The sequence below is a fragment of the Trichosurus vulpecula genome, chromosome 5 (assembly GCF_011100635.1).
Source record: "Trichosurus vulpecula isolate mTriVul1 chromosome 5, mTriVul1.pri, whole genome shotgun sequence".
In the NCBI taxonomy this organism is placed as follows: Eukaryota; Metazoa; Chordata; class Mammalia; order Diprotodontia; family Phalangeridae; genus Trichosurus; species Trichosurus vulpecula.
Window position 1 is genome coordinate 283,242,170 of NC_050577.1, and position 24,872 is coordinate 283,267,041.

At 39.2% G+C, this 24,872-nt stretch overlaps 1 protein-coding gene across 2 annotated transcripts in view; it reads right to left on the reverse strand.

Moving 5' to 3' along the window:
* Window positions 1-23,995, reverse strand: part of AMN1 (antagonist of mitotic exit network 1 homolog) — a 106,370-nt gene extending 82,375 nt beyond the window's left edge. The window contains exons 1-3 of one of the 2 annotated variants that reach the window (XM_036759679.1): window positions 23,837-23,995; window positions 4,451-4,583; window positions 314-458 (exon numbers count right to left, since the gene is read on the reverse strand). In XM_036759679.1, coding sequence (XP_036615574.1) covers window positions 314-458; window positions 4,451-4,583; window positions 23,837-23,874 — 316 coding nt within the window. In that variant the 5' untranslated portion in view covers window positions 23,875-23,995. The remainder of the gene's footprint in view (window positions 1-313; window positions 459-4,450; window positions 4,584-23,836) is intronic. The other variant, XM_036759680.1, reaches the window with a different exon arrangement.
* Window positions 23,996-24,872: the final 877 nt, after the last annotated feature.

The following is a 24,872-nucleotide window of genomic DNA, read 5'->3' on the forward strand; positions in this document are numbered from 1 at the left end:
TATATTATTGAGACAAGATAAGGGAAAGCAGATGTCCTTGGGCAGTTGAAGTCCTTTTTTTTTTTTTTTTTTTTTTTTTACCACTGTCTTCTGTGGTAATTAGGGGAGGAAAGGAAAACCAGCTATTGCAAGCTGGTCACAAACTGCCATGCAGAGGTCATACGTAGCAAAAGTGGTGAACATAGAACAAAACGGAATAATTATGGCAATTCTTAACAGACTATTCTTAGATCTTAAAAAAATCGACTTTCAACAATGGGAAAGAAAATACATCAACAGTCATAATCAATTTAACCAGTGTTTAAAAACATACCTTCTGAAGTTACAGAAATTCTATTTTCTTTTGAGGAATTTAAATTTAATTTCTTCAGTTTCCTGCAGTTACAAAGCTGTAATAATGCTGTATCTGAAATATCACAGCTTCGGAGGTCTAGACACTCCACTTCAGGGTGCAAAATCTATTAAAAAATGTAATTTTTCATTAAACCAGGTTTTGTTTATAAATTTATACACTCAAGTTTGAAGATATTTCCCTCAGTTTCATGCAACAATTATATATATTGATGAATAATTTTAAAAGAATTACCCCAAAACTTATCTCTTTGCTCTCTAATCTTGCTAATAAATATTACATATGATTTCTTGTAAAATTTCATTTGTAACATCTATAGATAGGATCCCTGAAAGTGAGTGCAGGGAACATAAAAAATTATACTGCACAATCCCTCAACCCATATCTTCATATAGGTGAAATAAACTTCAAATTAACATTAATTTGAAGATAAAAATTTGAAGGTGAAAAGTCACAAGATGAAAGGCAGAATGAAAGAAGGTTTAGAAGAGGGATGTTTTAAAACCTTTTGCTTTGTGGTATAGGGGCTAAATGAAAAATACCTTTCATAACAGAAAGAGTGTTTGGCTTGAAGCCCATCTGACACTATTTATGGCCACAGTCCCTTAATCTTTCTGACCCTGTTTCCTCGTTGGTAAAATAGTAATGATACCTATAGTAACTCACAGAATTGCTGAGCAGTTCAAACTGGCATATAAAGCATTTTGCAAACCTTAAAGTGCTACATAATTGTTAGCTATTATTGTTATAGATATAAAAGCTTTGGTATCGTTTTTATTGACCAGGTAGCCAAAGTCATATCTTCTTCTCCCTGCCCCACCCCCACCCAAATAACTTCCCCAGTTATTGACCAGACACAAGAAATAGTATTACAGGGAAAGAAATCAAGCAACCCAGGATAATCAACCCAATTCTAGCAACTCTACAGAAATAATATTTAATATTAATTTCCAAGCTTATTCCACATTTTTCCATCACCTCCAGCTCCTCCCTACTGTTAAACTGGACTCTGTTCCTGGGTTATTCAGATCTAAAAGGTGAACTTTTGTCTTATCTTGCTGTTTCCCATGCCTTCACACTGATTCCTGGATTGCCCTGAAATACGCCTTGGGGTAGGGGTACTCTTCCTCTTACCCCTCTTCCAACTCACTTTTATGTATTATTTTCCTATATTAGAATATAAGTTGCTTAGAGTCAAGGATGGTCTTTTGATTTTGTATCCCCAATACATAGTAAGTAATTAATCAATACTTTAACTACTAACTACAAAGTAGGAAAACCAATGATTGGATTCTAGAAAGCAATCATTCTACTACCATCAAAGCAATACAGACTGAAACATATAATCACCAAGATGGTAAGGTATAGAGAATGGATAGGTAAGATTTGGAGTAACAATGAAGAAATTATTTTTAAGAACAACAAATTTACTCTTACATACTTAACAGCTGTTGCTAACAAAAACACAACTCTCTTGGAAAGGGCAGATGTGTCTAAATTTAATAGATTAACACAATCTCTACAGTTTACCCAGTGCTAATGTTATTCCATCACTCAACAAGCATTTATAAAGTGCTTATTATATGCTGGGAGTGCTAGACAGTGGAAATTTTAAAAAATGAAAGTCCCTGTCCTCAAGCAGCTTATATTCTTACTATAATGCTCCTACAGCAAAAACTTGAAAACCAAAGAAGATGTGAGTTCCTACACATAATGCTTGATTTTATTTAAAATTAGGGAAACATTGAATATAACAGGAAAAAATCAGAAAGTATAAATATATCTTTCTCATGATAATTCACACATAAAACATTTTACTTTCCTCACAATAACCCTATAAGGTAGGCAGTGAAAGAATGATTATCTCTATTTTACAGACTAGGAAACTGAGGTTCTGAGAGGTTAAAAGACTCTTCCAAGATAACACAGCTAGTAAGTATGTAAGATGGGATTCAAACTCAGGTCTCCTGATTCTAAGCCCACTATTTCATCCTGCTTCTCCATCCAATAACATGAACTATATTTTGGTTATTAAAGGTTCCACCTTTTTTATCCCTTAAGATTTAGGTGAAATACTGTATTTCCCTTGTGAAGTTTCTGCTGATCCTCTAAAACGTTAGTGCTCTCCCTTTTGAATTACTCCTTGCATAAAGGGTGCATGTTACATCCTCCCCAGTAGAATGTTAAGGTCCTTGAGGCCAGAGACTGTTGCATTTTTGTCTCTGAATCCCCTGTGCATAGCCCAGTGCCTTGCATAGAGTAGGAGCTTAATAAATATATCTTGTACATAAAAAAGTCTGCCTCAAGGAAGCCTTTCTCAACCCTTCTTAATTCTACTACCTTTCCTTGTAAAATTTCATTTGTAACATCTATAGACAGGATCCCTGAAAGTGAGTGCAGGGAACATAAAAAATTATACTGCACAATCCCTCAACCCATATCTTCATATAGGTGAAATCACCTTCAAATTAACATTAATTTGAAGATAAAAATTTGAAGGTGAAAAGTCACAAGATGAAAGGCAGAATGAAAGAAGGTTTAGAAGAAGGATGTTTTAAAACCTTTTTTTCCTATTTCTCCTGTATGTATAACTTGTTTGTATATATTTGTCTGTCATCTCTCCTGTTATATTGCAACCTCCTTGAGGGCAAGGACTGTCTTTTGCCTCATTTTGTATCCTCAGCACTTAGCACAGTGCTTGGCACATAGTAGGCACTTAATAAATGCTTTTTGATTGATTAAAAAATTCAGTGAATCTGTTCTCTTTATTAAGAGTTAGCTTGGCTCTTTTTGAAAAAAAAATGCATGAGTTAGAATGTGAAAAAATATAAGTTCAGATTCTATGAAATGTACTGAAATGATACAAAGGATATTTCTGTGTAGGAAATTGTATTTTTTTTCAGTTTCTTAAACATGAAAAACAATAACAGAAAGATTAATAAAGCAGTTCACTGGGATAATACAGAAGTAAACAATGAGTTCCACAGATATTTCAGCATAATTTTTATAAGAGAAAATATTTAAAACCCTTGACATTTTAAGGACCATCTCCCCTTCCCCTACCTACTACAGGAGGGTTGTTTTGTTTCTTTATTTCTCATAAGAAATCATTATATTATTGACCTTTTTGTGATGTTTTTACTTTCAGATGCTTTTGACTTTTGCAGGCATAATTTTAGAAGATGAACATGAAGCTAAAAAGAAGTCACTGTTTTCATTCCATCAAGATCAAAACTTAATTTCCCATGTCTTCTATGTCTCCTTCTAGGGAGAACAGATTTAAAAGTAGAGACGGGAGTAATTTCTCAAGTCAAGAGTAAGGTGGGGCAAAAATATGTCTATATTACATATTTAAGCACTGATATACTTTCAAGAATTATTAAAACAATAAGAACAGTAATTACAGAATCTGATTTCAGCAGGATTGAGTAAAATAGATTATTAAATAACTGTAAAGACTACATTCATATGCACTCAGAAAAAAAAACAGCCTACAGTATCATCATAGAAAATGTAGTACTTAAATTAATTTTTAAAAAAAGAAAATGTTTAATATTTTAACATTATTGTACATCCACCAATTTGGTTCCTCCAAACAGGAGCAGCTCCCTTTTATCATATCAATTCTCCATTTGCTTTCCAGAACTCAAGTTCTGATCACTGGCATAGCTATTCACTAACCTTTTCCGTCTCTCAACGCCCCTAATTCTCAAGTAGTATATTTATGTACTTAGAAAGAGTAGATAGACTAGGTAGATGAAAGATACAGAATACCTAAGCAGGAAAATTAAGATTCATAAGAATATGAGGTCCTGAAGGAGGTTAGTATTGTTGTGAGGAAGAGAGACTGGGGTAGAAAAGCCTGGCACTGGTTCAGAAGAAGTGGAGTCTGATGAACTTGATGAGGTGAAGGAGATGACTAAAAAGTCAAGGAAACAACTGAGAGAAATGTAGGAGTAGCTGGCAAATATAAACATTTTGCTGAGCTGAGGGAAAAACTGATGTTCTGGTATACGTTTTAAAGTTATTGTTCCTAGTATAAACTAATTAAACCTAACATAAAACTAGTGTAATTTTGAACAGTTTATGTATTCTTACCTCACTAATATTGGAATCTGTTATTCGCCCTTGAAAACTCATTATTTTAAGCATCTTATCTTTTATATTAGGAGGCAAAAGTTTAATGTCTGTGACATATCGGGAAATATTCTTCATCAAGCACCAAAGGCATCTGAAATATAAATAGTAGGACAAAATAAATTTTATCATGGTTTCCACTTCTTTTCCAATGTTGTTTAAAAGCACATGCTCCTTCCACACAATATATAAAAATATTTTGTATTGATATTTATGTTTTCATCTGAATACATTTCTATTTTATTAAGTACCCATCAACTATTCATTCCTATACTACAATGTTGTTGTTGTTCAGTCTTTTCAGTCACGTTTGTCTCTTTGTGATGCCATTTGGGATCTCATTTTATAGATGAGAAACTGAGGCAAAAAGAGTTAAATGACTTGCCCAACTAGTAAGTGTCTGAGGCTGTAATTTGAACTCATGAAGAAGAGTCTTCCTGATTCGAAGCCCAGTGTTCTATCCACCGCACCACCTAGCTTTCCATGTATACTCTTTCTCTAAATCCATATTTTCCAGTATTCAAGTTTACTACACAGTAAGTGCTTAACAAATGCTTGTTGATTGGCTTACTGACTACTGCAATATTTTTCTTCAATCAACTTTCTTTCAACTCCTCAGTTGCCTAAAGATTTTAGTTATGAAATGGTTATTCTCTTAAAGGCCCCATTTAGTCATCTCTTCCATAATTTTTAAGATATATTTCATTTTCAGTATTTCCTTCCATTTATTTATACACCAAAAATGAAAGAAGCTTAGACCAAAATAATTATCCAAATAATGTAATCTAAATGGTAAATAGGACAGTTAAGTGGTACAATGGATTGAGCACTGGGCCTGGAGTCAGGAAGACTCATCTTTCTGAGTTCAAATCTGGCCTCAGACATTTAGAAGCTATGTGACCCAGGGCAAGTCACTTAACCCTGTTTGCCTCAGTTTCCTCATCTGTAAAGTGAGCTGGAAAAGGAAATGACAAACCACTCTAGTATCTTTGCCAAGGAAACCCCAAATGGGGTCATGGAGAGTGGGATATGACTCAACAACAACAAAACAGTGAACGTTTGGGGTTAGCTTTATAAACAGGTAATGTGCGAAATGGTCTTCATAGGGGGATTTTGATGACACCAAACAGTAATGTAGTGGAAAGAGTACTAGATTTGTAATCAAGAGAACCTGGTTTTAAATCTTTAGTTCTACTACTTACAATCTCTACTACTTACTCCTTTTTCTCTCCTCTAAACCAACTGCAGTCAGGCTCCATCTGAAATTACTCTATCCAAAGTTGCTAATAATCCCTTAATTGCCAAATTGCCTTTTCTCAGTGCTCATCCTTGACCTCTCTACAGCATTTGATACCATTAACTCTAATTTCCTCCTGGATTCTCTTCCCTCTGCTTTTGTGACACAGTTTTCTCTCTGTTCTTCTGTCTGACTACTTATTCTCAGTCTTCTTTGTTGGTTCATCATGCATATCATACTCCCTAACTGTGACCATAATGGCACTATACTGAATCTCTTGGTGACCTTGTCGGCTCACATGGATTTAATTATCTACTCAAACAATCAATCGATAAACATTTATTAAGAGCCTACCATATGCCTGGCACTGTACTAATTCCTGGGGACACAAAAAGAGGCAAAAAACAATCCTTGCCCTCATGAAGTTTACAGTGGAGGAGACAAAATGCAAACAAATATATACATAGCAAGCTATATACAGGGTAAATAGGATATAATTAACAGAAGGAAGGCACTAAAATTAAGTAGGGAATGCTTCCAGTAAAAAGACAGGATTTTAGTCAGAACTTAAAGGAAGCCAGAGAGGCCAGTAGGGGGAGCAAAGGAAAGAAAGTATTCCAGGCATCAGGGACAGCCAGGGAAAATGGCCAGTGCCAAGAGATGGGAGTGGCTTGTTCTCAGAATAGCCAAGAGATCAGTGCCACTACATCAAAGAGTATGTGTCTGAGAATAAGGCATAAGAAAACTAAGAAGGTAGGAGGGGGCTAGATTATGCAGGGTTTTGAATACCAAAGAGTGCATTTCATATTTGATCCTGAAGGTAACAGGGAACCACTGGAGTTTTTTGAGTTGGGGTGGGGGTAACAAGATCAGACCTGCACTTCAGAAAAATCACCTTTTTAAAAAAATTTATTATTTTTTATTTAATATTTTAGTTTTCAACATTGATTTCCACAAAATTTTGAGTTACAAATTTTCTCCCCATTTCTACTGTCCCCCCCATTCCAAGATGGCAAATATTTTGATTGCTTCATTCCCCAGTCAGCCCTACCCTCCTTCACCCCACCCCTCCCCATCCCCTTTCCCCTTACTTTCTGGTAGGGAAGGATAGATTTTTATGCCCCATTCCCTATATATCTTGTTTCCCAGCTGCATGCAAAAAAAAAAAAAACCCAAAAAACCCTTTTGTTTAATTTTTTTAAGCATCTCCTTTTAAAACTTTGAGTTCCAAATTCTCTCCCCTCTTCCCTTCCCACTCACCCTCCCTAGGAAGGCAAGCAATTCAACATAGATCACACAAGTATCATTATGTAAAACACTTCCACAATGCTCATGTTGTAAAAGTCTAACTATATTTCCTTCTATCCCATCTTGTCCCCCCTTTATTCAATTTTCTCCCTTGACCCTGTCCCTTTTCAAAGGTGTTTGCTTTTGATTACCTCCTCCCCCTATCTGCCCTCCCTTCTATCATCGCCCCCCCCCCATTTTTTATCTCCTTGCCCTTACTTTCCTGTGGAGTAAGATACCCAATTGAGTGTGTATGTTATTCCCTCCTCGAGTCAAATCCAATGAGAGTAAGATTCACTCATTCCCCCTCACCCCTCTTCCCTTCCAACAGAACTGCTTTTTCTTGCCACTTTTATATGAGATAATTTACCCCATTCTATCTCTCCCTTTCTCCCTCTCTCAATATATTCCTCTCTCACCCCTTAAATTTATTTCATTTTTTTTGGATATCATCCCTTCATATTCAACTCATCCTGTGCCCTCTGTCTATATTCCCTTCAACTCCCCTAATACTGAGAAAGGTCTCATGAATTACACATGTCATCTTTCCATGTAGGAATGTAAACATAACAGTTCAACTTTAGTTAAGTCACTTATGAATTATCTTTCTTGTCTACCTTCTCATGCTGCTCTTGATTCTTGTACTTTAAAGTCAAATTTTCTATTCAGCTCAGGCCTTTTCATTTAGAAAGCTTGAAAGTCCTCTATTTTATTAAAAATCCATATTTTGCCTTGGAGCATTATACTCAGTTTTGCTGGGCAGGTGATTCTTGGTTTTAATTCTAACTCCTTTGAACTCCAGAATATCATATTCCAAGCCCTTCGATCCCTTAATGTGGGAGCTGCTAGATCTTGTGTTATCCTGATTATGTTTCCACAATACTCAAACTGTTTCTTTCTGGCTGCTTCCAGTATTTTCTCCTTGATCTGGGAGCTCTGGAATTTGGCAACAATATTCCTAGGAGATTTCTTTTTGGGATCTATTTGAGGAGGCGATTGGTGGATTCTTTCAATTTCTATTTTACCCTCTGGCTCTAGAATATCAGGGCAGTTTTCCTTGATAATTTCTTGAAAGATGATGTCTAGGCTCTTTTTTTTTTTATCATGGCTTTCAGACAGTCCAATAATTTTTAAATTATCTCTCCTGGATCTATTTTCTAGGTCAGTGGTTTTTCCAATGAAATATTTTACATTGTTTTCCACTTTTTCATTCCTTTGGTTCTGTTTTATAATATCTTGATTTCTCATAAAGTCACTAGCTTCTACTTGCTCCAATCTAATTTTTAAGGTAGTATTTTCTTCAGTGGTCTTTTGGACCTCCTTTTCCATTTGGCTAATTCTGCCTTTCATGGCATCCTTCTCCTCATTTGCTTTTTGGAGCTCTTTTGCCATTTGAGTTAGTTTAGTTTTTAAGGTGTTGTTTTCTTCAGTGTATTTTTCAGCATTTTGGGGGGTCTCCTTTAGCAAGTCATTGACTTGTTTTTCATGGTTTTCTCACATCCTTCTCTCATTTCTCTTCCCAATTTTTCCTCTACTTCTCTAACCTGCTTTTCCAAATCCTTTTTGAGCTCTTCCATGGCCTGAGACCAGTTCATGTTTTTCTTGGAGGCTTTTGTTGTAGGCTCTTTGACTTTGTTGACTTCTTCTGGCTGTATGTTTTGGTCTTCTTTGTCACCAAAGAAAGAATCCAAAGTCTGAGACTGAATCTGGGTGCGTTTTTGCTGCCTGGCCATATTCCCAACCAACTAACTTGACCCTTGAGTTTTTCAGCAGGGTATGACTGCTTGTAGACTAAAGAGTTCTATGTTCCATGCTTGGGGGGATGCACCAGCTCTGCCACACCAACACTCCTCCTTCCCCAAGAACCCCCAACCCGGACTGGGCTTAGTTCTTCCGCAGGCTGTGCACACCTGCTCTGATCCGCCACTTAATTCCTCCCACCAGGTGGGCCTGGGGCCGGAAGCAACTGCAGATGTACTTCTGTAGCTGCCCCACCTCCGCTGCAGTAGCCAAACTGTGAACTCATTCCACTCACGCAGCTTTTCCCACTAACCTTCTCTGTTGTCTTTGGTGTTTGTGGGTTGAGAAGTCTGGTAACTACTGCAGCTCACTGATTCAGGGCGCTAGGGCACGCTCCGCCCAGCTCCTGGTCTGGTTGGTCCGTGCCGCTCATGCTGGGCTCTGCTCCGCTCCACTGTGCTCTGCTCCCAGCTCCATGCGGGATAGACCTCACCCAGAGACCATCCAGGCTGTCCTGGGCTGGAGCCCTGCTTCCCTCTGCTCTTTTGTGGGTTCTGCATTTCTAGAATTGGTTCAGAGCCATTTTTTATAGGTTTTTGAAGGGACTCAGCGAGGAGCTCACAATAGTCCCTGCTTTTCAGCTGCCATCTTGGCTCCACCCCCCTGGATTGATTGTTAATACATAATAAATTGACTAAGCCTTATTAAACTAATGCAAAATCAAGTGTGGTATCAATTTCAATTTCACATTGAGAAAGAGAGTTTAGCAAGAGAATTCGCTTTTATTCTTTAGAAGTTGTAAAAACGTGCCACTTAATGGTCATTTAGATCAACAAAGCTCAACAAGTACATTTGGGTAAGCTATTTCTGAGAATTTTTTCCAGTTTGCCAACAGAAGCTTCACTGGGCTTGGTTCTGAAATAATATAATAATATAATAATGACTACTGACCATTGCACTTATGATCAATAACCATTCCATTCACTCTACTGTCATTATTTGGATGTGAGAATAATTATTTGCCAAGGGCATACAGAAGATTTCATAATAAAGACTGCTACTTAAGTCAGAATTGAGGCTTACATCAGCTTTATATCTGCTAACTGCTATAGTTTTTACATTAGCTTAGAAACAAAACAAAAAAAATTTAAATAGGAAAAGTGGTCAAGACAACACAATAGTCACAAACAACACACTGACAATCAGAAGGTCCAGTCTCTTGCTTAGTTGCCTGTGAAAAATAAGATGAAGGACCACTGGGATTAGAAAAATCCTAGTCCTACTCCAGTATTCACTCGAAAATAAAGGAGACTTTCCCTTGGAAACACAAAGTTTTCTCAAGTACCAGAGATAAGACAGACAGATAATATAAACCATAAAAGACTAACCTGTCAAAACCAATGGGGACCATATGATTATCTTAACAGATGCAGAAAAAGCTTTTGACAAAATACAATACCCATTCCTATTAAAAATACCAGAGAGCATAGGAATAAATGGGGCTTTCTGTAAAATGATAAGTAGTACCTATCTAAAAAATCAGCAAGCATTATCTGTAATGGGGATAAGCTAGAAGTCTTCCCAGTAAGATCAGGGATGAAGGAAGGATGCTCATTATCACCACTATTATTCAACACTGTACTAGAAATGTTAGCTATAGCAATAACAGAAGAAAAAGAAATCAAAGGAATCAGATTAGGCAATGAGGAAACAAAAGTGTCACTCTTTGCAAATGAGACTTAGAGAATTCTAGAGAATCAACCAAAAAACTATTTAAAATAATTAACAACTTTAGCAAAGTGGCAGAATATAAAATAAACCCACATAAATCATCAGCATTTCTATGTATTATCAATACATCAAATAGCAAGAGACAGGAAAATAAATTCTACTTAAAATAACTGTAAGGATATAAAAGACAAACCTGTCTCTGTAGTTTTCTCAATTTAGAGCACAAAAGTACTGGACTGCAACTCTATCAGCTCTCTCAGTTCCTCTTTTCTAGACGTTTCCAAATTGGTGAAGTTACCTTTTAAGCATGTGCTGCAAGTTTTGAAGATAAGAATCTGAGAGAATCCAAGCCAACAGTCTTTTCATTGGTCACCAGAACTGTTGGAACAATTTTCTGGGTCCTTGCTAACTACCGCTAGTTAAGTCAACCAAAGGTTACAGACAGACAGAAACACTGCAGTTTATTTACCCACTCGAAAATATTTATCCATACAAAAGTATGACACACACCAACAGTAAGTGATGGACATGTGTTTCTCACAATTCCAAAGATGACAGATAGATAGACAGACAGATAGATACAGACAGAAAAGCACTCTCTTCTCCTAGATATATTATGCAGGCAGATTATAAAGCAGTTTTGGGGAAGCTAATGTAGGGCACACAGACGGAAAAAGATACGTTTTTTTCTTTTTATTTAATATATTTAGTTTTCAGCATTGATTTTCACAAGAGTTTGAACTACGAATTTTCTCCCCAATTCTACCCTCCCGCCCACTCCAAGATGGAATATATTCTGGTTGCCCCATTCCCCAGTCAGCTCTCCCTTCTGTTACCCCACGCCCCTCCCATCCCCTTTTCCCTTCTTCTCTTGTAGGGCAAGATAAATTTCTATGCCCCATTGCCTGTGTATCTTATTTCCTAGTTGCATGCAAAAACTTTTTTTTGTTTTTGAACGTCTGTTTCTAAAACTTTGAGTTGCAAATTCTCTCCCCTCTTCCCTCCCCAAGAAGGCAAGCAATTCAACATAGGGCACATGTGTATCATTATGTAAAACCCTTCCACAATACTCATGTTGTGAAAGACTAACTATATTTTGCTCCTTCCTAACCTATCCCCCTTTATTGAATTTTCTCCCTTGACCCTGTCCCTTTTTCAAAGTGTTTGTTTTTTATTACCTCCTCCCCATTTGCCCTCCCTTCTATCGTCCCCCCTTTTTTATCTTCTTCCTTCTTCTTTCCTGTGGGGTAAGATACCCATATGAGTGTGTATGGTATTCCCTCCTCAGGTCAAATCCAATGAGGGCAAGATTTCCTCATTCCTCCTCACCTGCCCCCTCTTCCCTTCCTATAGAACCACTTTTTCTTGCTACTTTTATGTGAGATAATTTACCCCAATCTATCTCTTCCTTTCTCCCTCTCTCAATATATTCCTCTCTCATCCCTTAATTTGATTTTTTTTTAGATATCATTCCTTCATATTCAACTCACCCTGTGCCCTCTGTCTATGTGTGCGTAAATATATATATATACATATATATATAAAATATATATATATATATACACCTACATATATACATACACACACACAAGCATGTATATATATACAAACCCATACACGCACACAGATATATGCATATTCCTTTCAGCTACCCTAATACTGAGGTCTCATGAATCATACACATCATCTTTCCATGTAGGAATGTAAACAAAACAGTTCAACTTTAGTAAGTCCCTTGTGATTTCTCTTTCTTGTTTACCTTTTCATGCTTCTCTTGATTCTTGGGTTTGAAAGTCAAATTTTCTATTGAACTCTGGTCTTTTCACTGAGAAAGCTTGAAAGTCCTCTATTTTATTGAAAGTCCATATTTTGCCTTGGAGCATGATACTCAGTTTTGCTGTGTAGGTGATTCTTGGCTTTAATCCTAGCTCCATTGACCTCCGGAATATCATATTCCAAGCCCTTCGATCCCTTAATGTAGAAGCCACTAGATCTTGTATTATCCTGATTATTTTTCCACAGTACTCAAATTGTTTCTTTCCGGCTGCTTGCAATATTTTCTCCTTGATCTGGGAGCTCTGGAATTTTGTGATAGTATTTCTAGGAGTTTTCTTTTTGGGATCTTTTTGAGGAGGCGATCTGTGGATTCTTTCAATTTCTATTTTACCCTCTGGCTCTAGACTATCAGGGCAGTTCTGCTTGATAATTTCTTGAAAGATGATATCTAGGCTCTTTTTTTGATCATGGCTTTCAGGTAGTCCAATAATTTTTAAATTATCTCTCCTGGATCTATTTTCCAGGTCAGTGGTTTTTCCAATGAGATATTTCACATTGTCTTCCACTTTTTCATTCCTTTGGTTCTGTTTTATAACATCTTGATTTCTCATAAAGTCACTAGCTTCTACTTGCTCCAACCTAATTTTTAAGGTAGTATTTTCTTCAGTGGTCTTTTGGACCTCCTTTTCCATTTGGCTAATTCTGCCTTTCAAGGCATCCTTCTCCTCATTTGCTTTTTGGAGCTCTTTTGCCATTTGAGTTAGTCTATTTTTAAGGTGTTGTGTCCTTCAATGTTTTTTTCAGTATTTTTTGGGGGTCTCCTTTAGCAAGTCATTGACTTGTTTTTCATGGTTTTCTCGCATCATTCTCATTTTTCTTCCCAATTTTTCCTCTACTTCTCTAACTGGCTTTTCCAAATCCTTTTTGAGCTCTTCCATGGCCTGAGACCAGTTCATGTTTTTCTTGGAGGCTTTTGATGTAGGCGCTTTGACTTTGTTGACTTCTTCTGGCTGTATGTTTTGGTCTTCTTTGTCACCAAAGAAAGATTCTAAAGTCTGAGACTGAATCTGGGTGTGTTTTCGCTGCCTGGCCATGTTCCCAGCCAACTTACTTGACCCTTGAATTTTTCGTCAGGGTATGACTGCTTGTAGAGTAAAGAGTACTTTGTTCCAAGCTTGAGGAGATGTGCTGTTGTTTTCAGAGCTATTTCTATACAGCCAGCTCTGCCTCACCAGTACTCCTCCTTCCCTAAGAATCACCAACCTGGACCTGACTCAGATCTTAAGGTGGCTCTGCACTCCCGCTCTGATCAGCCACTTAATTCCTCCCACCAGGTGGGCCTGGGGCCAGAAGCAACTGCAGCTGTAGCTCTGTAGCTGCACCACCCCCACTGCCCCCGGGGCAGTGGCCGAACCACGAACTCTTTTCACTCTGTCCCCTGCAGCTTTTCCCCCTAACCTCTGTTGTTTTTGGTGTTTGTGGGTTGAGAAGTCTGGTAACTGCCACAGCTCGCTGATTCAGGGTGCTAGCGCCTGTTCTGCCCAGCTCCTGGTCAGGTTGGCCCTGCCACCGCCCATGCTGGGCTCTGCTCCCCTCCACTTCCAGCTCCATGCGGGACAGACCTCACCCAGCGACCATCCAGGCTGTCCTGGGCTGGATCCCTGCTTCCCTCTGCTATTTTGTGGTTTCTGCAGTTCTGGAATTTGTTCAGAGCCATTTTTATAGGTTCACGCAAGTCCCTGCTTTCCAGCTGCCATCTTGGCTCCACCCCAAAAAAAATACATTTTTAGGAAAGGAAAAAGATGCTTAAACTATTACAAGGCCTTCAACATATTTTCACACCAGACCAAAGACAACAACATCTTCTTTATCAGTCTGTTAATGAACATTATTAAGCTCCTTGCCTTATTAGATAGGATAAAGAGAAGTGGGTGGGTTCCTGGAACTATTCAAAGTCCTTTGAGTTTTCTTTTGTAATCTTAAAGAGACTACAACAAATATAGCACAAAATGTGAGTCAGTTATATTCTCCTAAAAATCCATTTTCGATACTACCTTTCTACCATTCTTGTACATTATATCTCCTTCCCCAATCTTACTCTTTGATCCAGTGACACCAGTATCCTTTCCTGCACAAAACACACCATCTTCCAGCTCCAAGAATTTTTGTTTGCTGTCTTTCATGCCCAGAACACTCTCCCTCAATTCTACTTCCAGGGAAGCTAGTCTTGGGGAAAGTCCCACCTTCTGCAAGAGGCCTTTCCTGATTCTCCTCCTTTCCCCTTTCCTCTGTTGGAATATCTCCAATTTAACCTCTATGTATCTTGTTTGTACATAACTTGTACATGATCTCTTCTTCATTAGACTGGGAGCTCCTTAAGAACGGGGACTAATTTTTGCCTTTATCTGTGTCCCCAGGGCTTAGGCACATAGGTAATTAATGTTAGCCGACTGACTGACATAAAAGGTTCCTGTTACAGAAATTTAGAGAAGAGAAAGATCCACTGATGCCTGGACTCTCCAGAAAGGCAAAAATCAGATTATGAGATCAGACTTGAACTGGGCAGTGAAGGCAGAAGAGATCTTGGGTTAAGAGGTGTACTTTACATACAATACAGTGGGTATGCATTTATTCAGTCAATCAGTATGTATTAAATACTTACTGTGTGTTAGGCACTGAGTATACACAGAAAAAAAAAAGAATATTTTTGTACCCTCAAAAAACTTATAATCTGTTGGGTAGAAATAACACCTATGCAGATAAGAACACAAAATATATACAAAGTAAATTCAAAGTAGTTGAGAGAGAGAGGCAGGAATAATTCAGGTAAGGGTGGGAGTGAGGAATCAGAATTTGCCTCTTATAAGAGTGGAACTTAATTCTTAATTAAGGTAGTGATTGTGAGATAAGAAGGGACGTTTTCATTCCAGATACAGCTTCAGTAAATGCTAGCTTTATAAAGATTTATTTGTCTGAGCTATTCAGTTGTATGCAGCACGTTAAGACCAGTGTTTCTTCTTAAATGTCTGATTACGTCTCCACAAACAACCCCATGCCAAAGAACCTCTGAGCACAAGCCATAGCACAGCAAGCTATGTAGTGGAAAGATGCAGTGGAAAGGCACTGGGTTCTACTCTTTGTTTTGCAATTTAAATCTTGGAGGGGTATAGGGTTATAAGAGCAATTTAGATTTGAAGATCTTTCCCACCCATTAATAGGTCACGTGACCTACTTATGTCACAGGAAGCCTAAGTCACATGTGGCAGGAGGAGCTTCCTGACAGGAAAAGGAAGTTATGTCACAGGAAATGCTGAGAGAGAGAGAGAGAGAGAGAGAGAGAGGGAGAGAGAGGGAGCATGAGCAGTTATGGCTGCTAATGGCCACCACTGTGATGGAGCTGAACAGGCTGACTTAGCCGTACTGTTCGTGTTTGGGGAAGACCCCAGCAGGGGGTCAGAGAGTTTTTGGGATGGTGAGGCTCCACGTTGTGATATTGTGTATTGAATGTTTTACTGCTCTGATACATTGGATAAATTGCTTGTGGGATATGGTTCTCTGGTGTCTGAATAAATGGTTTACTTCTACCTTCTATGTGGAGAGCCTCATATACCTTGTGATACAGAACTACATCGGCATTTTGACAATAATCATCTACATTGTTATTATTGCTTTACTGATAAAAGAGTATGTTCAGGGAAGACTAATACCATTGGTGTGAGGGTTGCTGAGCCTTTTTAAGAGCTTCTTTCTACCTCTGGTGTCTACCTGATTCACCCAACTTTCACGTGTGGCTCCAAGAAACTATAGCATGTTCAGAGGCCACACCCCTGTAAAATGTTTTGGGTGTACAGGCTAAACCAGGTTGGTCCCAAACCCTTCAGTGAGTTAAATGGGTGTCTACCCCAAGCATGTGAATATGTCCCCCCAGCACAATGGGTGGATGAGAACAATTTGGGTGTCTGAGCAGCCTTTTAAGGACCACATTACTCACCTCCTAGTATGAGGAAGGAGCTAGAAAAGATGTCCTAAAATTTTTCTGCTTCACCCAACCCTGGCCTGCTTACCATGGCAGGCAAGGAACCTACCCCATGGTTAAAACAAAAAAAAAATGTACAAAAACTTTTGTAAAAGTGAATCTCTACCCATCAGTACATGGAATACATGCACACTTATGGATAACACAAAATCCAGTAGACTTGAAAGACGAACAGCTCTTGATGTGAGAGAACTCAGTATCACATCCAAATAGCAACCCTGAGTGAAATAGGGCTGGCAAATGAAGCTCAGCTTACCAAAGTCTGAGCTGGATATACATTTTTCTGGAGTTGCCACAGTGAAGGGAAGTGGTGTGAAGCTGATGTAGGTTTTGAAATTGAACCTAATCTACTCAACAAGCTTGTATGCCTACCAAAGGAGTGAATGGCAGATTCATGATAATGCAATTGCTACTTGCAGAAAAGCACCATGCCACCATTATTAGTGGATATACTCCCACCATGATGAACCCTAATTTAGTCAAAGAAAAATTTTATTGAGACCTGGAGACCTTCATCATCAATGTACCAAAAAAGAGATAAGTTTATAATTTGGGGTGATTTTAATGCAAGAGTAGGCACAGACTACCAGAAATGGCAGGGAATCCTTAGGAAGAATGGAGTTGGAAACAACAACAGCAATGATCACTTACTTCTGAAGACCCTGGCATATCATGACCTTCTCATTACCAACACTGTCTTCTGTTTACCTAAATGCAATAAAACCTAGTGGATGCAGCCTCACAGAAAACACTGGCATTTAAGAGCCTACGTCATTATAAGGAGAAGAAACAGACAAGATGTACAAGTGACAAAGGTGATATATGGTGCAGAGTGCTAGGCTCATTATAGACATATTCTCTCCAAGCTAAATATTCACATTCAACAAAAGTGGTAGCCCAAGGCAAGATGACTACAAGAAGATTTAATAGCAACAGATTAGAGCACTTCTCCAAGTAGGAACAATTCATTGCAAACTTGGAAGGAAAGCTATGCAACATACAGATGGCAGCAGTGGAGCAGAAAAGGAGTGGGCACCTTTCAGAGATTTGGTGTACAGCACAGCATTTATTCATCTGATCCAGAACACTCACAAACATCAAGATTGGTTTGACAAAAATGATAGGGAAATTCAGAAGCTGCTAAGTGAAAAACAAGACCACTACAGGGTTTTACCAACAGGAAAGTTCATCCACCTCTCCATCAAAAGTAAAGTGCAAGCAAAGCTTAGAGAGATGCAGGATTTTGGGCTCAGTAAGAAGGCAGATGAAATTCAGTTTTATGCTGCTAACAATCCAAAACACTTTTATGATGCCCTGAAGGCTATTTATGAGCCAAAGACCTATGGTACATCTCAACTTCTCACTGCTGATGGAGCCAAATTGATTAGTGATAAGGATATGATCCTGGAGAGACAGACTGAACACTCCCCTAGTGTTCTCAATAGACTGTCATCAATCAGTGCTAAAGTCAATGATCATATACTTCAGGTTAAAATCAATCCCCCTAGCTGAATTTCCAACTAAAGAAATTGCGAAGGCCATTAGGCTCTGCTCATGTGGCAAAGCACCTGGTGCTAATTCTATTACAGCTGAGATTTACAAGGCAGGGGGTCCACTGCTCTTACAAAAGCTGACTGAAATTTTCCAAGTTATATGGCAATATCACCTAGGAATTCAAGGATGCCTCCATTGGGTCTCTCTCTTAGACACTTGTTAGTAAAATTCTGGCCAGAGTCCTCTTTAATAGGCTGATTCTTCACCTGGAAGATGGCCAACTGCCTGAAAGCCAGTGTGGCTTCAGAAAGGCCCAAGGAATACTTCATATGGTGTTTGCTACCCAAGAACTCCAGAAGAAATGCCAGAACCAGAACAGAATTTTGTACACAACATTCATTGATGTGACCAAGGCCTTTGAACTGTCAGTCATGAGGGCTTGTGGAAAATTCTGTCAAAATTTGGTTGCATGAAAGCAGCAATCATCAAAACTCTTTGGTACTGGCTAAGGTGGTGGATCAGCGGAATAGGTTAGGTACAAAAGACACAGTAGCCAATGGCCATAGTAATGTACTGTTTAATAAACCCAAAGACCCCAGCTTCTGAGATAAGAACTCACTATTTGACAAAAACTGCTGGGAAAACTGGAAAATAGCATGGCAGAAACTAGGCATAGACCAACATCTTGTACCCTATACCAAGACAAAGTCAAAATGGGTACATGATTTAGATATAAAGACTGATACTACAAGCAAACTAGGAAAACAAGGAATGGTTTACCTGTCAGATCTATGGAGAATTGAAGAATTTATGACCAAATAAGAGATACAGAACATTATGAAATACAGAATGGATCATTTTTATTACGTTAAATTAAAAAGTTTTTGCACAAAGCCAATACAACAAAGATTAGAAAGGAAGTGGAAAACTTGGAAACAATTTTTACAGGCAGTGTCTCTGATAAAGGCCTCATTTCTAAAATAGAGAATTGAGTCAAATGTGTAAGACTACAAATCATTCCCCAATTGATAAATGGTCAAAGAATATGAAGATGGACTTTTCAGAGGAAGAAATTAAAGCTATCTATAGTCATATGAAAAAATGCTCTAAATCACTATTAACTAGAGAAATACAAATTAAAACACATCTGAGGTGCCACATCCCACCTATCAGATTGACTAACATGAAAAAACAGGAAAATGATAAATGTTGGAGAAGATGTGTAGGAAAATTGGAACACTAATTCATTGCTGGTGGAATTGTGAACTGATCCAGCCATTCTGTAGAGCAATTTGGATCTATGCCCAAAGGACAACCAAACTGTGCATACCCTTGGATCCAGCATCCACTACCAGGTCTATATCCCAAAGAGATCTTAAAAAAAAAGTACCCACATGTATAAAAATATTTATAACAGCTCTTTTTGTGGTGGCAAATAATTGGAAATTGAGGGGATGTCCATCGAATGGGGAATGGCAAAACAAGTTGTGGTATATGAATATAATGGAATACTATTGTTCCATAAGAAACAATCAGCAGGTAGATTTCAGAAAAACCTGGAAAGACTTACATGAACTTATGCTGAGTGAACTGAGCAGAACCAAGAGAACACTGTACACAGTAACAGCAACATTGTGCAATGACCAACTTGGATACACTTATCTCTTCTCAGCAATGCAATGATCTAAGACAATTCCAAAAGACTCATGATGGAAAATGCTATCTACATCTAGAGAAAGACCTCTGGAGCCTGAATGCAGATCAAAACATACTATTTTCTCTCTTTTTTCTTCCTTTCTCATGGTTTTTCCCCTTTGTTCTGATTCTTCTTTTACAACATGACTAATATAGGAATGTTTAATATGATTGTACATATATAGCCTATACCAGATCACATGCCATCTTAGGGAAGGGGGAGGGGAGGGAGGGAGAAAAATTTAGAACTCAAAATCTTATAAAACGTTGAATATTAAAAACTAAAAATGAATATTTTTTTGGAAAAAAATAAGGAAAAAAATTTGGTTGCCTGGAGAAGTTCATCAATATCGTACATCAATTTCATGACACCAATGGAGTGCAACAAGGCTGTATGCTTGCTCCCATGTTTTTTAGCATAATGTTTTCAGCAATGTTATTAGACACCTTCAAAGAGGATGAAAATGGCATCAAGGTCAGCTACTGCACTAATAATAAACTATTTAACTTGAAAAGGCTACAAGCCAAGACTAAAATGCAGGGAGAATTGGTGCATGATTTTTTTATTTGCAGGTGATTGAGCACTCGATGCAGTCTCTGAAACTGAGATGCACAAAGTATGAATTGATTCTCTGCTGCTTGCGTTAATTTGGGCCTAACAAGTAACACCAAGAAAACACCAGTTCTCCACCAGCCAACACTACACCCATCCATACATGGAATCATTGGTTACAGCAAAATGAGAAATACTGAATGCTGTGGATAAATTCACATACTTTCCAGGGATGTCCACATAGATGATGAGGTTGATTCATCCATTGCCAGAACTAGTTCAGTGTTTGAGAGGCTCTCAAAGAAAGTGTGGGAGAGAAAAGATATTAGGCTGCCTACAAAACTGAAGGTCTACAGAGGTGCTGTGCTGACCTCATTGTTATAAGCCTGTGAAACCTGGACAGTTTACCAGACTAATGCCAGGAAACAGAATTGCTTCCATTTGAATTGTCTTAGGAAGTTTCTAAAGATCACCTGGCAAGATAAGATACCTTCCTCAAACTGAACTGCCAAGCATTAAAACTCCACTGCAGAAGGCACAACTGTGATGGACTAACCATATTGTTCAAATGCCAAACATAAGTTTGCCTAAAAGATTATTTTACAGAAAATTCACAGAAGGCAAGCACTCACATGGAGGTCAGAAGAAGTGATACAAGGACACTTTCAAGGTCTCTTTGAAGAACTTTAGAATTGAGGGGGCAGAGCCAAGATGGCGGAATAAAGGCAGGGACCCACCTGAGCTATCCTCCAAACCCTCCAAGTACCCTTAAAAAAAATGACTCTAAAGAAATTCTAGAGCAGCAGAAACCACAAAAAGACAAAGTGAAACAAATTTCTTGCCCAAGACAAATTAGAAGGTCAGCAGGAAAGGTCTGTTGCACCTGGGTGAAAATGGACTACAGTCCAGCACAGCCCTTGCTAGCACAGCCCTGGCCACAACAAACCAGGAGCAGGCCTTTAGACTGACTAAATCAGCAGCAGCAGCGGCAGTGCCAGCAGCTGAGGCAGTGCTGGCAGCTGCAGCTGCTTCTGGAGCTCTCAGCCCACAGATGGTAAGGGGATCAAACAACTGGTCAGAAAGAGATTACAGGAGTATTTTTGCTAACACTGAGGCAGGACTCTGTTGCTTTGTGGATACTCAGATCTGGGTCACAATCCTGGGTGGCAGTCTCAGGGTGAGGAGGAGCACTAGCATAGCAAAGCTTACAATCACAGTGGAGGGGGGACCCTCCTCAAAGTTCTAGGGCAGAAGAGAGTGCTCTTGGTCACTCACAGACCAGGAGAATAGTAAACATCTCTCTTTGGATCGTATCACTTTGGAAAAACTGAAAACTTACAGAAGTATCTCTGGAAACAGCTTCACAAAACCCCTAAAACTTGGGACACTGAGCCCTCCACCCTGGAAGAGGAGCCTTACTTTAACAAAGAGTTAAAAGTCAAGTAATAGCCTGGGAAAATGAGCAAACAACAGAAAAAAAACTGACTATAGAAAGTTACTATGGTGACAAGGAAGATCAAAACATACTGAGAAGAAGACAACAAAGTCAAAGCTCCTACATCAAAAGCCTCCAAGAAAAATGTGAATTGGTCTTGGGCCATAGAAGAGCTCAAAAAAGATTTTGAAAATCAAGTAACAGAGGTAGAAGAAAAATTGGGAAGGAAAATGAGAGTGAGGCAGAAAATCAAAAACTTTGGAATTATGAGATATGTATGACACTGGCACAGGACCATTCGGCATGGCATGCCAACATCAAAGAAGGCACTGTTACTCTATGAGCAAACCAGAACCGTAGCAGCTCAAAAGAAACATGAGATACACACATTTAGAGACATCTCTACTCCAAATGTTTAAATGGACTATTTGTGTCTGACCTGTGGTAGAAACCTTCAAGGTCATATTGGTCTGGTCAGCCACAGTCAGACATGCTGTACATTGGTCCTGACAAAATGATGTCATTTTGGTCTTCCTTGAGCACAAAGAACAACCCATTAATCCTGGACAAATTACTTAATCAGTTTTATGTGCAAAATGAGGGTTGGATGAGCTCTCCTATCCCTTTCTAACTATGGCAGCTGAGTATGAGCTCTGTCTGCTTCTATCATGGTGTAAAGATTTCAATTGTTTCTTTCATTTTAAGTATTGGTCCTCAGGAACAATATTCAGCAACTCATATGAATGAGAAAAAAAGATGTCTCCCATTTCCCAATGAGTGTGTATTCAGTAACATGGTTCTCCAAGACAAAAACCACAAATTTTATCTCTTCTTCATTTGTGGGTCTTCCCAGGACTTCAAGAAAATTATTTTGCAACATGGTAATTTACATTTGTGGGCAACTAGGTGGCACAGTGGATAGAGCCCTGGGCCTGGAGTCAGAAAGACCCATATTGAAATTTAGCCTTAGATAATTACTAGCTGTGTGACTCTGGGCAAGTCCTTTACCTGCCTCAGTATATTAATCTGTAAAATGAACTGGAAAAGGAAATGACAAACCACTCCAGTATCTTTGCCAAGAAAACCCCAAATTGGGTCACAAAGTGTCAGATATGACTGAAATGACTTAATGACAACAAGAAAACAACTTAATTGTGTGGGGGTACTTTGGAGGGGGTGGGGACAGCTAGATGGTGCAAGGGAGAGAGCACTGGGCCTGAAATTTATCCTCCTGAGTACAACTCTAGCCTCAAACACTAGTGGGGCAAGTCACTCAATCCTGTCTGTCTCAATTTACTCATCTGTAAAATGAACTGGAGAAAGACATGGTAAACCACTCCAGCCAAGAAAACTGAAAATGTAGTCTGGAAGAGTCTGCACACTGAAACGATTTAATTTACATGTATTTGCTTTGCTGCAGCACCCTAAGGACCATGAATAGCTTCCATCTGACTTGTAGCCGAAACCTATCTGCGTTAGTCTCCCTCCTTCAGAATACAAGGTCTTTGAGGGAAGGGATTGTCTGACTTCTCTATTTGTAACCCCAGCCTTAAGACAATGATTTTGTACATAGTGAGCAATTACTAGCTTAAGCTCAGCTAAGTGGCCACTGAATAGAGGAGTGGACCTGGAAAACCCAAGTTCAAATCCAGTACCACTTTATTAGTTGTTTGTCATTGAACAAAACTCTGTTTCTTTGCTTCTCTGTAGAATGGAGATGACAATAATAATGGCATGACACCTACCTCCCAGGGAAGTTTTATCATATGAGACAATAGTTGTAAACTGTTTCTGCAAACCTTAATGCGACATAAAATGCTAGCCATTATTAGTGAATGCTTCATTCATTCATTCACTTTGAGCCCCCCAAACGGGAATGGAGCTCCAGAACTGATGGCTTTTAGGGCTACTGATTTCAGATATGCTCTGAGCACAGCGTTTGGCACATAATAGGTGTCCAATAAATCTTTACCGCGTGAGTGAATGACTAACCGAAATCCTGGGGCGCAGGCCCCTCCGGAAGGGGCCAAACCTAGTTTGCCCAAGGCTGTTCAGAAAGGCTTCCCTCCCTCTCTCCCCAACATCCCAGGTCAAGGGACAAAACACCGGGGCCCAACCGCTACAAAACAAAAACAGACACAGAGCGCGGCGACGCCCGATGTTCGCGGCAATTAGGGCGCAGTTCTCGAGGAGAGGCCCCGAGGAGCGAGGGACTAAGCGGTTGGGGTCCTGGGCGGTGACGGGCGGCTGCCGGTGGAAGGAAGTTCCCGGGATGGGGACAAAGCCTGTCCAGGGCAGGAAGGCTCCGGAAAATGGGACTGGGAAGGGAGATGCTGCGACGGGGCAGGGACCGGGGCACTCACAGATCGAGAAGGTGACTGACACGCCGGGAATGAGGCATCACGGCCTTCGGACAGGCTCTGAGCCTCCGAACGGGCTCTGAGCCTCCGATCCAATTCCCTCAACTCCCAAAGCAGGCAGGCCACAGCCCAGATACTCCTCCCCTCCCATCGCGAGATCTCGCTGACGTCACCGACATTCTTTCTAGACTGCAGGGAGCATCTGAGGGAAAGGGGCGGGTCCGCGAAAAGTACCTGGAGAGTGGACAACCTTATTCTCGTGAAGCCTCATGGTAATTGTAGTCCAAGCGTTGGCTTTGAAAGCTACCTAGGGGAAATAATATGGGATTTGTTGACAAAATACTTGGTTTCGAATCTCGGCCTTATAAATTACTGATTCCCTTTGACAAGTCGCTTAGCCTCTTCTGATTCTCAGTTTCTTCTGTAAAATTCTGTAAGACTTTGGGTTAGATGAGCTCTACGGACCTTTCTTCTCCATTCATATTTTTTGTTTTATTTTTAAACTTAATTTTTTTTCAAACAAAACATCCACCTTTTTTCTTCACTCCCCACCCCCATCATTGAGAAAGGAAGAGAAATAAAATCCCTGTTACAAACACGTAGAGTCAAGTAAAACAAATTTCTGCATGGGCTGGGTACCCCTGCAAATATGCTTCAATCTGCACTTAGTCATTCAGCTCTCTTTATTAGGAAAATGATGCGAGGAAACGTGTTTCATCATGAATCCTCTGAAATCGTAGTTGAGCATTACACTGATAAGAGTTTCTAAGTCTTTCAGAGTTATTAACCTTATGATATTTTGACCACTGTTCAAATTGCCCTCTTCCATCTATTTACTGTACTCTGTATCCATTGGTACAAGTCTTCCCAGGTTTCTCTGAAACCTTACCCTTTATAATTTATTACAGCACAATAGTGTTCTATCACATTCATATACTATAAATTGTTCAGCCATTCCCCAACCCCCTCAGTTTTCAATTCCTTGCCACCACAAAAAGAGCTGCTATAAATATTTTTGTTACATATGGGCTCTTTTCTT